At 33.2% G+C, this 14464-nt stretch overlaps 1 protein-coding gene across 3 annotated transcripts in view; it reads left to right on the forward strand.

The window, feature by feature from the left end:
• Window positions 1-13674, forward strand: part of LOC116340034 (ALK tyrosine kinase receptor) — a 42400-nt gene extending 28726 nt beyond the window's left edge. For 2 of the 3 annotated variants that reach the window (XM_031766182.1, XM_031766181.1), the window contains exons 3-18: window positions 3775-3979; window positions 4154-4481; window positions 5279-5463; window positions 5734-5799; window positions 5958-6202; window positions 6342-6508; window positions 6595-6782; window positions 6888-7053; window positions 7125-7615; window positions 7759-7923; window positions 8681-8962; window positions 9051-9152; window positions 9236-9443; window positions 9544-10532; window positions 10605-11054; window positions 11135-13674. In XM_031766182.1, the coding sequence (XP_031622042.1) occupies window positions 3775-3979; window positions 4154-4481; window positions 5279-5463; window positions 5734-5799; window positions 5958-6202; window positions 6342-6508; window positions 6595-6782; window positions 6888-7053; window positions 7125-7615; window positions 7759-7923; window positions 8681-8962; window positions 9051-9152; window positions 9236-9443; window positions 9544-10532; window positions 10605-11054; window positions 11135-11358 (4461 nt within the window). In that variant the 3' untranslated portion in view covers window positions 11359-13674. The remainder of the gene's footprint in view (window positions 1-3774; window positions 3980-4153; window positions 4482-5278; window positions 5464-5733; window positions 5800-5957; window positions 6203-6341; window positions 6509-6594; window positions 6783-6887; window positions 7054-7124; window positions 7616-7758; window positions 7924-8680; window positions 8963-9050; window positions 9153-9235; window positions 9444-9543; window positions 10533-10604; window positions 11055-11134) is intronic. The other variant, XM_031766183.1, reaches the window with a different exon arrangement.
• The last annotated feature ends 790 nt before the right edge of the window (window positions 13675-14464 follow it).

Consider the following 14464-nt stretch of genomic DNA (forward strand, 5'->3'; position numbering starts at 1 on the left):
TGCGTCACTTTCGATTGATGAAATCCCTAAAGAAACTAAAGGTATTTAATGTGAATGAAAAAGAGAGCAACCCCAACACATGCATTGATATTTACAGGCGCCATCTAGTTTCTGTACGAAATAATGTTAACGTTTGCCTGAAAATATTCGGGAGATGAATAATTGAATTTTATATTGGATGAAAATGTAATTAAACACAAACAAACCAATTTCGCAAGTGGCAAAAGTAAGTGTTCCGTTGCTTTTCAATTCAATTAATTCAATAATTATCACAAATTGAGTGGGTTTCATTATTCATAAATGAAATAAATCTAAGAGAAATTATACAAATAACAACAACAAGAAAAAGAAGAGCGATTTTTTAACCACATTTCACTTTAACATACGCAAATAAATAGTTGATAAGATTCATAGAAAGTTAAATACTCTCAATACAAATTGGTACAGAGCTTTCACAAGATGAAATCAATTTGCCTTTTTTGTTCGTCGAATAAAGCTGATAATCTATAAGTGTTTTTCATATTGATTGGGATTTATTCGCTCAAGCTACTTGAGGTAACCCAAACATTAGAGATAAACGAACAACAAGCTAAGTAGCGTGACCTTCTTCAATTGCTTTGACTTGATATTAGCATTTTTTTATTGGCCACACGAGATAGCTTTGCAACGAATACAACATACATTTATGGCGAATGAATGTGTGACGAATTACCTGTACCGTACATGTCTAATTCTCTATAGACATTTATTCATGTATTCGACGAAATAATTTCCGGTTTTGGTATTGATTGTGGGTTGTGCACAAATAAACATGTGAAAAATAATAGAGAGTGCCTCACGAAGGTTAGTTGCGTTGAAAATACTCGAAATGTTCGTGTTTCCTTTAATCCACTTTGATATTTTGAGCAAATTTTTGCCAAATTCAACTGCAAATGTAAACTTTTTAAAATTAATGTTAGCAATATGTAGACGAATAGAGAAGAGAGAATGAAAAAATGATAGAAACGTCAACGTTTGCTCCCTTTCCGTTTCACCGTTTATTTGCAAAATAATATTTTTTTTTCAACCATTCCAAGCGATTTTAATAAAACAACAAATTAATGATGTACTTTTGCGTGGGATATATTCATTATTCTAACTCAATCTGTCTTCGTCTCTCTCGTTGACGTTCCAAATGATGCCGGTTATATTTTGTCTTCATCACGAAACCACACATTCATATATCCCAAACTAAATGGCATTAAAATGAACATGCAGCTTTTATGAAAATTGTTAAGATATCAACGATCACAATAACTGTCAGTCAACAAGAATTAACCATAAAACTTTAAATGAAGAATCTGTTATGCGTTCATATTTAAATTTATTATTAGGTTAAGTCGTTTTATTATGCGACATACATGAGTAGAAAACGCATATAAAAGGACTAAACTCAAACTATATAGTTCATACGAGTAAATTTTTTTTTTGTTGCTTGCATTTTTCGTGGTGCATTACAATGGGAGTAAATACGTTGAACGTGATTTTATCTGAAGGTCATTCGAATGAAATATGAGTTCAATCCTTAAACGACCGTGTATCTTAAGTATTCGTGTGGAAATGTAGTTCAATTTTGAAGAAAACACAACAAATAAAAAGCAATTTACGTAATTTTATGCATTTTTTTATATAAAAGATAAGATTTTTCGGAACGCTAACATAGTATTGTTCTGTTTCTGAAGAAATTCTTATGAATGTATCCATTTAAAAAAGTGTATGGAAAAGAATGATTTTTCCCTTGATAAAAATTCAATTCGCTTTTTTCGGGACTTTTGAAAATTATGGATGTCAAATACATGGTTTATGACTTTGGCTTCAAATTGGTAGCATGCATTTTTTCCGATCACTATCTTGGATAAACTATTTACAATCAAACAACATAATTGAAAATAGATTTTTGCTGCAAAGATTTATATGATTGGACAAGCACTCTGCTCAATCCATTTTTCTTTTTCAATCTTATGTTTTTAAATGTACATCGTAAAAAAACGGGACAAACAACATCTTATCAAATTTCGAAAATCAAGCCAAGTTTTATTCTTTAAATGATATTATTTAATTGATACAAAATTTATTTTTATGAAAATATTCGCACAAAATGAATTTTCATTATTTCAAAACATTTGAAACTATAGTCACTATCTGTCTAGAGACTATACAGGGTGTCTCATATAAGTGGGCCACTACTAAGGGTATAAATTTCCATTTTTTCTTCTTTTGGTATAATTTTTAAAAATCTGCTACGATAGAAATTTAGGAAATAAATGTTTACGAATTTCTATCGGAGTAGATTTTTGAAAACTATACCAACAAAAAAGAAAAACGACGTTTATACCCTCAGTAGTGGCCCACTTATATGAGACACCGTGGTGGCGACCGAATGTTCTTTTTTCCGCCGCCATTCGCTCATATTCCAATTTTTTCGACGAAAGCTACATTTTTTCTCATCAATTGTGGCGCTGCCTTGTGTCAACTAAAAACAGAAAAAATCACAAAGTTCCAATCTTTCTGCATCAGTAAAACGTATACATGACCCAAATACAAATTGTGAAAATCTCTTCGTCTGTAAATTTTTTATCGCATTTCTGCAAACGACACTCACTGATACAGGCTTCATTTTTTTCATCATTATTCATAATGAAAGAGAAATATTTATGCTGTCAATTTCAAAATGTATCACATTTTCTTTCTCTGCCAACCATATTAATACTGTGGAAGTTCCTCGTTTTCATCTTGAGATTAGGATCACGTGTAAATACAAAAATACGGCCATTGTTTTCAGGATATTATACGAATTCAATATATCGAAATATATAACAGTGGTACATAACATTGAATATGCAAAAAAGAAAAAAACCAAGAATAATGAAAAGAGGAAGGACACCAAGATTCTCGAGTCGTGATATAATTTAATACCTCGACGAAATGAAATGCAATTTCATTAAATTACTTTGTGACAAATTCACCTCTTCGTTGTATCTATGTGCTTGTCGTGTGTGAGTGTGTGTGTATGGTATGTATGTTCAATCTCTCATTGAATTAAGCAAACCTCATCTTGATGCGGAAAATACTTTGCTTTAATCAAATCCCATTCATCGTCATTATTTCAACAGAATTTTCACAATGAAAATCAACGGAATTCGAAATAAAATTCGAAAATTGCATCGAAGCTTTAGAGAAAACGAGGGTATGTGTTATAATTTCAGTGACATTATTAAAGTGTCTCCAAGATGCTCTGCGTTAGTCTCAACGTATTTTTAAGTGGACTTCTGTGTACACATACATTCACTCACATGACGTGGATTTTTTTTATATATATTGTTCTGGATGAAGTTGTGTGCAGTGTTGAATAAATTATGAAGCAGAAACAACACAAATCAGACAGCAAATGGGTCGAATGGTTGTGGAATGTACAACTTACTTCCATAATTTTCAGCACATAAGGAGTCGTTTCTGTTTATCATTGTCAACATTCATGTTGGTGTTGTGTGTTTTATTTGGCCAAACATATAAATTTCGTATATTTGTTGTTTTGTGTCTAACAACGTCTCTCTTGAGTTAAGCAAGCTCTTATAAGCTGCCATTCTAGTCATATGTTATTGCAAACCGTATATATTTTTACCTTGATAATTGCAACCATTGTCATACAAATCATCTGTACATTAGTTTAAATATTTACCATTTAAATTGTTGAATAAAATTTTTCATTGCATTTGTTTTTGTGCTCACATTTAGGCTGCCCAACGTATGAGAGAAGATTCACAAAACATAAATACACAAGCTGAAGAGGCAGCAGGAATTCGATGTAATTTCGAAACGGAATGCCGTTGGAAATGGGATATAACACAGAATGAAACATTTCAATTGGTAACTGGCAGTAATTTAACGAAAACCGGTTTGCCGCCCGGACCAAGTGCTGATAATACAGGTGATGTCAATGGTAAATGTTGTATTTCGCACTTTTATTTTAATTATTTGAAATTATTTTGAATTAAATTCATTTTCATTACACACCAATTTGAAGAAATTTCTTGAAAATTAAACTATCCATAATCGAAATTATAGCAAATAAAGTGAATTTTAAACGAATCATATTCGTTGATTTTTGTTACAGGTCATTTTCTTCATTTACGCATAACACCATCGACCACAATACGAACGCTCAAATCACCGATGTTCGGTATGACTAAAGAGTCATGCCGCCTCGAAATGTTCACTCATCAAAGTGGTAATAAAAATGGTAAATTACGCATTGTCATCGAACCGATTAATTCGCATGATACAACAACGGCATCGTCGTGGGTGCCAAATGAACAGATTGGTAACGATGATCGAAAATGGCAAGAGGATACATTTCCAATTGGTCGGGTGTCGCAGGATTTTCGAATATTATTCGAGGTTGTGCCAAATGGTTTACGACCACAACAACGAGGTCATGTTAGGTAATACTTGTTTGAATTTCATCTTTTTGCTTTTTCCTGTTGAAATTTCTGGATTTGCTAAAACTAAATCGTTGGGCATAATGTTTTGTGTCAGGCATTTGTCACAGATGCTGCATTTAAAAAAAAAACTTGAACGACATAAAACTACAAATCGTGGATATTGAATCGATGCGCATTGTAGACTTCACTAATGTCATTAAAAGCATTGCTTAAAGAAGATTTTCGTTTAAGTCTCTTTCATACTCATGACTTATGAATGTGTACCGTATCCAAATGCAAACACTATAAACCAAACTTTTGGTTACACGTATCACAATTTTACGTAAATTCGATTAAACAAAGATACAAAATCTATCGATAGAACTCAACACATACGAATTCAGACATACATATTAAAAGGACTTAAGATTTTATGAATACGGCCACCATTTCGATTCAAATGTGCCATACAACTCAAATGGCAACCTCATACATATTACATATGGGGTATATACATAAACCTTGGCCATGGAATGGAAGCTCGTTTTCATAAAAATAACATCGTAAAAATGTAGTACGAAATCTATCCATATGCGGTATATTACACTGCAACGGATATACGGATAAACTTATTATCCGTGGAAATGGTGACAGTATGCCATTGAAACCATTTAGAACACTTTACTGTCAATCCGTTACGACTCTTCCCCTCAGTGTCGCTGTCTAGGCCGGCTATAGCAATCTTAGTTTGTAAAATTGTACCATCCATCCAAGTCATTTCTCAAATCGATTATCTAAATGTTATTACATCTTTACAGCATCGATAATCTTCGTTTGAGAGGCTGTTTCGAGCCAAATAATCAAATTAAAGCACTCAATGGAAAATGCCATGCACCGGATGTCAAGTGTACGGCAAACAAAGTGGAAATGTGTATCAGTTCACGGCAACAATGTGACATCAACATCGATTGCGATAATAAGGAAGATGAAATGGTTAACTGCGGTAAGTGAAAAAAAAAAAGATTTTTCCTTTAAAATTGTAATGATTTCATTTATGTTTTTTTTTGCATACGTACGTATATGTTTCACCGTAAATTCGGTGTACTTTCCATTAAATATTTCACAAAGTCATCGCAATAATTAGAATCAATGACTTCAGCCACAAACTGAATTGAATAATATCATAACATGCCTTCTCTTCCTATTTTCGCCGCATATCGTTCTCATTATAAATAAACTCAATTTGTAATTGGTTGTTTTCGGTTCTTCACAGAGAAAATTCCATTCGGTGGAATGTGCGATTTTGAAAGTAGCGGATGGTGTGGATGGCAAAATTCAGGTACGTGTATAATAGAATTTGAATTTCATACGTAACCTAATTACATTTGATTAATGCTTGTGCGCTTGTAACACAAGTTGAGCGTGGTATGTATGTAATATCTAATGATGTTGTTTTGTTTGCCAAATTATCGTATGCCGTTTGGTGTATCTACGTAGGAAAAGCGATTATGGTGTGGCAACGACACAGTGGACCAACGCCAACTGAAAAAACCGGCCCAGACATTGATCATACCTTTGAAAATTATAATAGCTCAGGACATTATCTATTCGTCAATATGAATCAACATGCGGGAAGAAAAATATCTGGCTTTGCCAGCAATGCTGTTATTAATAGCATCGTTTTCAATCCACCACCGTATGCACATCTAAACACCAGTTCGATCTATCAACAAACATGTATGGTATGTACACAAACCCACACCATCTTTTTTTTCTCTCTTTCTCTCTCTCTATCGACCACAAAATCTGACGCACAATGACTATTTTCATCAAAAATAATTAAATTTTCATAACTTTTGCTTCAATTAAATCTTAATGTAGGCTCGATTCTATATCCATCAATTCGGGAAAAATACAGGCAGCTTAAATTTTTCGGTCGTTGAAATTAAGGACAAGGAAAATATTACATCTACACTTTGGTGGAGTTCACGTGAAATTGGTAGCGATTGGAAGCGCTTTTCTATAATCATGCCCAATATTACATCGAGGTACATTCTCATTCATAAATTCTTTCTCTTGTACAATTATCCGTTCAATTTCTAATTCAAATTCTATGCTCCCCAATAAAATTTAGATATTACTTGCAATTTGAGGCCCGAATGGGCATGCGAATATTCTCCGATGTTGCGATTGATGATTTCTCCTTGAGTCCCGAATGTTTTGGCTTGAATATACCAGCCGAACATTTACAAGGCTACAACTATTACGACCAACGTATTTTACAGGACAAAACACCGCACGTTGACTTTGTAAATCAATCGAGTACGTGCACATTCTCTAGATGATGCTATCTTAAAAGAAAATATCGATTAATTTTGTTATTTATATGAATTTTTTTGTTCTTTTTTCGCTGCCGTTTATCATCAGTTATCGAGCTGTCTACATGTAATACTCGTGGCCGAGAAGGTCCAACACAAGTCAATTGTAGTGAAGCATACAATAATACAGAGGCGGGTAGTGGAATTCAAGTAATTGAAGATCAAAAATTCAAAGGTGTTCAAGTATGGAGTGTACCGTCAGAAAATTATTATACGTAAGCTTTGTGCAATCAATTGTTCTTTAACAATAAATTGATATTTAATTGTAAAATATTTTACTTGACAGTATAATTGCAAAAGGTGCCGGCGGTGGATTGGGCTCACGTGGTATTGGTTCATCGCGCGGTGCATTGGCTATTTCAGTCTTTGAACTGCATAAAGATGAAAAGATTTATATTTTGGTTGGTCAAAAGGGCGAAAGTGCATGCATGAAATCGTTTATGCGTGGTCGTAGAGAAAATGATGATGATAATGATTGTGAATCGAATAAAAAGAGTACAAATGGCCGATCAACGAATTCAAATTCCAAAACCAAACAAATTAAAGATATTGTGATTGAAGATGATCGAACTGGTGGCGGTGGCGGTGGAGCAACATTTATTTTTCTACTGAATTCGGCCGGAGTTGAGGTTCCATTGATGGTTGCGGGTGGCGGTGGTGGTTTGGGCATTGGCCATGTCGTCGAAGATAATCAACAACATGGACGTGTATACGATCCTAATCGACGCGAAGGGAACGGACAACGAAATGGTGAATTTAATAATACTGGCGGTGCAGGTAACAACAAAAATTTATCTATCAATTTTCCGTAATTAAGTATGGCCTCTATCTCAGAGTTTATGAATTAAAATTTGTTTTCATGAGTAGAAAAACGTTCGTATTTTTTTCATCTCCATTTTTTTCATTGTGGTTTTCCGAAGGTGGAGGATGGTGTGGGTCCAGTGATAACGTACCGGAGGATCCATACAATGGAGAAGCATTGCTTGAAGGGGCTCATGGTGGTGAAGCTTGCTATGCGTCAAAGAGAATTGGAATTCACGGACAGGGAGGATTTGGCGGAGGCGGTGGTGGATGCCGAAGTGGAGGTACTTTTTTTTAATTTACTTTAATCCAGTGTCAGGACCAAATTGGATTGATATTTTTCAACGAAATGACAGCAACAAATTGTTGATTTTGGCAATATTCAGATTAAGTTGTGTGATTGAAATCGAAAAATATCAATGTCATAATTGGCTCCCAATTCTGATTTTATCTCATTTAGTCTTGGACATTCACATACATGTGTGCATGTGATGGTAAAATATTTTCCAAACACTCGGAAGCGAGCGAACGATTGTTATGGTATTTATTTTAATTAAATGCTTGTTAAAATTTAATTGACATCTACATTATTAAATATTTATCTTGAACAGACGCAAAAAGTTTTTTTCAATACTTTTGATAACTGGAACTATTTATGTATGGTATAATAATTTGTATATGTCACTCTTCATTTTATGTGCAGACTTATGCTGTACTCTATGTTTGATTTAAATCAATTAATTGCTGTTTTTCTAGTTGCATACGATCTCTTTTTTCGTTTATTTGAATCGGGCGCAACAGCTGCAATTAATTATTTTGTACAAATTCGAAAAAATACCATTCAAATAGTGTTTCAAAAATTCGATTCTATTTTTTAATGTTGAATGCATCAACTTTGTATTAAATTTCGCATGTTGTATCCATAAAAACTAATATTAGTTGCATTAATGCTGATTAATGCAATTCGAATTGAAAAAAAAAAAAAAACTAATAATTTCATATCACAAACCAAATGTATTGATTTGAAAAAAATTGTTACAGGTGGCGGTGGTGGCTATAGAGGAGGTGATACTTTTAAATCGGTGATGAATGGTGAAGGTGGCACTTCATACATTGGTTTTAAACGCAGCATTGCCAATTTATCATTCGTTTATGCTGGTGATAATATCGGTCATGGTTCCGTTGTGATTGTACCAGCTTTGCCTCATCCAGCATGCGGCTGTGATTATCGTTGTGTCGTTTTAGATGAATTCAGTGTTACTGTGAGATGCATATGCCCAGAAGGATGGCGACTCAAGAAAGAAAATCAAACTGCATGTGAACGTAAGCTACTTACATTTAACAACATTTAACAAAGAAAATGAGAAACTTGCACAAATGCTGAAAATGTGTTTTGTTTGTAATTTTACAGCAATCGACCGAAATGAGATCCCAATGGAATATTTAATAATATTCTTTGCCGTTGTTACAATACTATTAATTGCAGCTTTGGCTATTTTAATTTTCATACTATGTAAGTTTGAATCGTTAAGAATTTATTATATTTCATTAGAATGTTTTAAGACTATTAAACAATTGCCATTGTTTTCATCACAGACAATCGATATCAACGAAAGAAACAAATTGCGATGCGGCATAAAGTGTTGCTTGAACAAGATTTACAGTTAAGTCGATTGCGACATAATCCAGAGGATCAACAACAAACGAATTTCAATCCAAACTATGGAAACGATTGCATGTTTACTGGTGCAGTGGATGTTAAAACTTTGCCACATGTTAACAGAGAGAATTTAACGATGACAAAGTAAGTCATTTTCATTTTTAGCTTATTTCTTTAAGACTGCATCGAAAAATTGATCAACTAACGATGAGAATATGTTTAATTTGTGGTTGTCAACTTTCAGAGCACTGGGTCAAGGTGCGTTTGGTGAAGTGTTTCAAGGTACTTATAAATACAAAGACACCGATATGGTCGAAATGCCGGTGGCTATAAAAACATTACCCGAAATGTCGACCGGTCAAGCTGAAAATGATTTTTTGATGGAAGCTGCAATTATGGCAAAATTCCGTCATCCAAATATCGTTCATTTGATTGGTGTATGTTTTGACGCGCATCCGCGTTTCATTGTGCTCGAATTATTAGCGGGTGGTGATTTAAAGAATTTTTTGCGTGAAGCACGTCATAGCTTTGATAAACCATCAACGTTAACCATAAAGGATTTAATATTTTGTGCGATCGATGTGGCACGTGGATGCCGTTATATGGAAAGTAAGAGATTTATTCATCGTGATATTGCTGCACGAAATTGTTTGCTCAGCTCAAAAGGACCCGGGCGTACAGTGAAAATAGCTGATTTTGGCATGGCACGTGATATATATCGATCTGATTATTATCGAAAAGGTGGCAAAGCAATGTTGCCAATCAAGTGGATGCCACCCGAAGCATTTTTGGATGGAATATTTACGTCAAAAACGGACGTTTGGTCTTTCGGTATTCTGCTATGGGAGGTATTTAGTATGGGTTTAATGCCATATCCCGGCCTACCAAATCGTGTGGTTATGGAATTGGTGACGGGCGGTGGTCGTTTAGATGCACCACACAGTTGCTCAGCAGACATTTACACGTTAATGTCAATGTGTTGGAATCCAGTCCCTGATCGGCGTCCCACCTTTCAATATCTATTACACAGATTAATCGAGTTGTCAGAAGATGAAAATGAAATGAAGAAACCAATACCGTATTGCTTTTCCGATACATCATATAACGAACGGGATCGAACTCTTATGCGAGCAAATGATGATTTTTGCCTACAAATGCCCAACTCATCCGATTATTTAATACCATTCAATGATTCAAGAGCAATAGCCAAACAATTACTGAACGAAGGAACAGGTTTGTTCATGCATACAATTTTCAAATATATATCTTTTTGTTTGATCCAAAACAAATTTTAACCTTTTGTAGGCATTACTTTACCCGAAACCATGACAACATATTCCCCTCCAATCGAATTGAGGCCAGTTTCATCATCCGATATAAGTTCAAGCATCGAAAGAGGGCCCATATCGTTTGGAGATGAATCGCCATCAACTCCATTCGATATTCGATCAATGCCACCGCAGAATAGTTCATCATTTATAACAACACCAAATCCAAATCCAACCACCAGATGTGAAATGTTATCTAGTCAATCAATGTCTATAAGCGATAAGCTAATTAGCCTTGATACACCACAACAAACACCAACGGCAGTGAATCCGCCGATTTTATTCGATTTAACTGCACATAAAAATCAATTGCCAAATACCATAAATAATCATCAATACATTGATGGCAATGGCAACGGTAATGGCAACGGCCAAATCGATAAAAACAATTCAAATAATAATCATCATTCGAACAAGACGACCAATGGTATGGACCATACAACTTTCAAAATGTTTTCCAACATCCAAATTGATTTTGTCTTTTCGATAATTTCATTTTATTTGTAGGCCCATTAACATTGGATCCATCGACATTGGAATCGTATGCAAATGTTCAAATGACTAACGCACAACATGATGCTTCATTGACTGTCAATACGACGACAAATAATGTCGTTTCGGGAAATAATAATGACATAGAAAAACTAAATCCACCATTTACGATTCAAGGGTATGCAGCAAAGGAACGATACACACCAGCCAAAGAAAATCATTCGGAAATTAGTTGTTGATTTCGTCAAAATAAAAATGCATCCATTCGATTTTCAAATTGGAAAGAAAACAACGAAAGCTCCAACATAGTAATTTAAAATTCAAATTGTATTATTATTATTTAAAAAAAAGAAAGAGAGATGAAACAAAATAATTCAGACCAATGATGATACATTAAATATGAATTTTTACATGCAAATGATGAATAGCTGACCTGAATGAAAAAATGAAATTTCATAATAATTTGTTTGAATTTCTTCATATCCTGATCAAAAGCCCACACACACACACATACACACACAGAGCTAAATTTTCTATTTTAAAAGATCTTTTCCTAATCCCATCCGTCATTAAAGCATCCATCGTACAGATTCAAAATAGCGTCGAAACAGAAACGATTTATTCGATGTGATCGGTTGATGGATATGATAACACCAAAAGTTATTCAAATGCGGTGCGTTTCCACCACATTGCAATTTTTCTGCTTTAATCATATGTCTGCAAGCATGAGTTCACTAAACTAAGCCAATTTGTAGAGAAAACAAGATTTTTTTTTAAACGAGCCTAAAACATCCACTACCAGACGAATGGAGAGAACAACAATAATTCAACGGAAAAAAGATAACAAAAAAGTAAAAGTAAATTCGAATAAAAACCCCATTTTAACATTTAGATAAAAAAAAAATTTGAATAAGAAAGATGTTGAAATAGCAAAAGGGATATTATTATAAAAAGAGCTAAGAAAAATGCGAAGAAAGCATCGAATAATAATAAACTTTCATGATGAAGAATTTATACGCAGATACACCAGATCACACCCACACAAAAATGTCCAATAAAATTCTGACTCAGCACACACATACACAGAAATCAACCCAATACGGTGGCAAATTATTGGAAAAATGGCAAGCAGTAGATAAACGGTTTACAGACAAATCTCGTAACAATACCAATTTCGGGAATATTGGAAAGAAACATACAAAATATATAACGTGTATAGTTCGATAAAAATGTTTTCCGTTCATCCCCCTGTCCGCTTCCCATTTTGAAGCGGTATCCAGGGGAAATAAAGCGGGTTAACATTATACTATTTATTCCCCGAGTTAATGTCGTTTCGATCGATATTTAACTACCCATCCAAATATACGGTACGATAATTAAGATTTAATAAATTTATGCATAACAACAAGGGAAAATCGTTTGCCGCCGTTGTAGCATGAAAATAAAAGCCTTGATAAAAAAACACACACACACATTTTTGAGAAAAAAAAAAATATAACAAAATTCATTTTATACCGACCATTTGCACATCGATCGATTGTAATACAGGACAATAGAGAACATTTTTTTTGCTAATATCTAGATGAACAAACAAAATAATAAACACATACACTCATTGAATCAGGCTGTAGAAATAAAAATAGATACACACCTCACAAATAGATTAGAGAGTACACAATAACAAAAATGACAAACAAAATTGCTTATAAGAAAGATATGAAACAGTTGAGTGGGAGTTAGAGAAAATTTCTCGTTTTTGAGGCATTTTTTAATTTGATACGCTTTTTTCTTATTTAGCAAAAAACAATATTAACCAAAAAAAAACAAAAAAAAAGTACAAGGAGGCTTGTTTACAAGCACTCGTGACTGAACAATGTGTGCGTGGGTGTGCTTAGCTCCGGTGTACAATTTACAAAGAATAATACCAAAAAAAAACGAAACCCCCGTGAGAATAATTTTTCTTGTCGATTTATTTCGGACTTGCGATTACAAAAATTGTGTTTTTTGTTAACTACAATCGAACAGTTTCACTCAAAATAGTCGACTCACTCGAAATAGTTCATTTTTCCATGTGAAAATTTCGCCAAAACACTATTGGTGAATTTGAATTTCAGTCAGACAGTAATTTTATTTTCATCGGGGAACGTAAATATTATGATATGAATTCTTATAATTAATAAGAAAAAGCTTTAAATCATTGAAATATTAAATTAAGCATTTTGAATAGAGAGAAAAAGCGTGCCATTTCATTTGATTTTTCCAAACGTCTACATGAACTTCAGTATATAATGATTGATATTTAAAGATGTGTGTTGTGAACATCAAGTATTATATGATTTTAAATGTTTATTTCCGTTGCTTTGAAAGAAGTATACCATATATACAAGTTAAGATAGAAATTCAAGCCTTTTCATTTCCAATTTTATTTATTCAAAGTTAAAATAGTAAATAGGATATATATTTTCTTCATTGAAATTTCAGACAAACAAAATTCAGGTTTCATTTGCCATCATTATAAATCAGATCGAACTCAAATTGTTCGATGAAAAAAAAAACATTTTATTTTGGCTTGTTACGAGAAAAACAAAATATGATTCTGTTAAATTGAGATTTATTTCCACCGTAGAATTTAAATATTTTAATTTAGTTATGTTAGCAAATCAATTGAACTTGAATTGGCATTGCCACCGCTTTCACGTAGATAGGGAGTTTTATTTGAAACAAAACAAAAAACACAGGCTAAACGAAACAAGAAAAAAAATCTAATGAAGATGAATTTAGTGCAAATGTTTTAGTTGTGCATTTTATTTGAAAGAGATTTCTTAGGAACCTTTCGCTTGAGAGTCCCAAATTTTATTTTTTTAAAGTCATAACGTTTAAGGGGATTTGACCGAACATTTAATGGTGGCCGAGTTATATAAAAGAAAATAAACATTTAAAAAAAAGATAACAAAATAACAAATATAATAGGTATTTGTATTGATACAGAGTATTTCGTAACGAAAAACTGACAAAACAATTTAAAAAGAAGAAAAAATTTACAAAAAAAAAAATAAAATAAAAAACAATTACCAAATGAAAGAAATTCAAAAACAAGGTGTAATATTTATTGTGGTGTAATATTAAATGAAATGGTAACAATTCGTCATCATTCATTCGCAACTTAAGATTATTGATCAGAAAGTGTTGAGTTATTTTTTTTTCTTGTTGAATTTGGTTTATCACTCACTCACTTCATTATAACAACAAACAAAAAAATTATAGTCAACCATAGTTCATTATTTCTTTTAATTATTGATTCGTTTGAAAAGAAATTTGCTTGATTCAAAATCACACTGATTTGTT

Source organism: Contarinia nasturtii, unplaced genomic scaffold, assembly GCF_009176525.2.
Source record: "Contarinia nasturtii isolate CC-2019 unplaced genomic scaffold, AAFC_CNas_1.1 Cnas_scaffold_630, whole genome shotgun sequence".
In the NCBI taxonomy this organism is placed as follows: Eukaryota; Metazoa; Arthropoda; class Insecta; order Diptera; family Cecidomyiidae; genus Contarinia; species Contarinia nasturtii.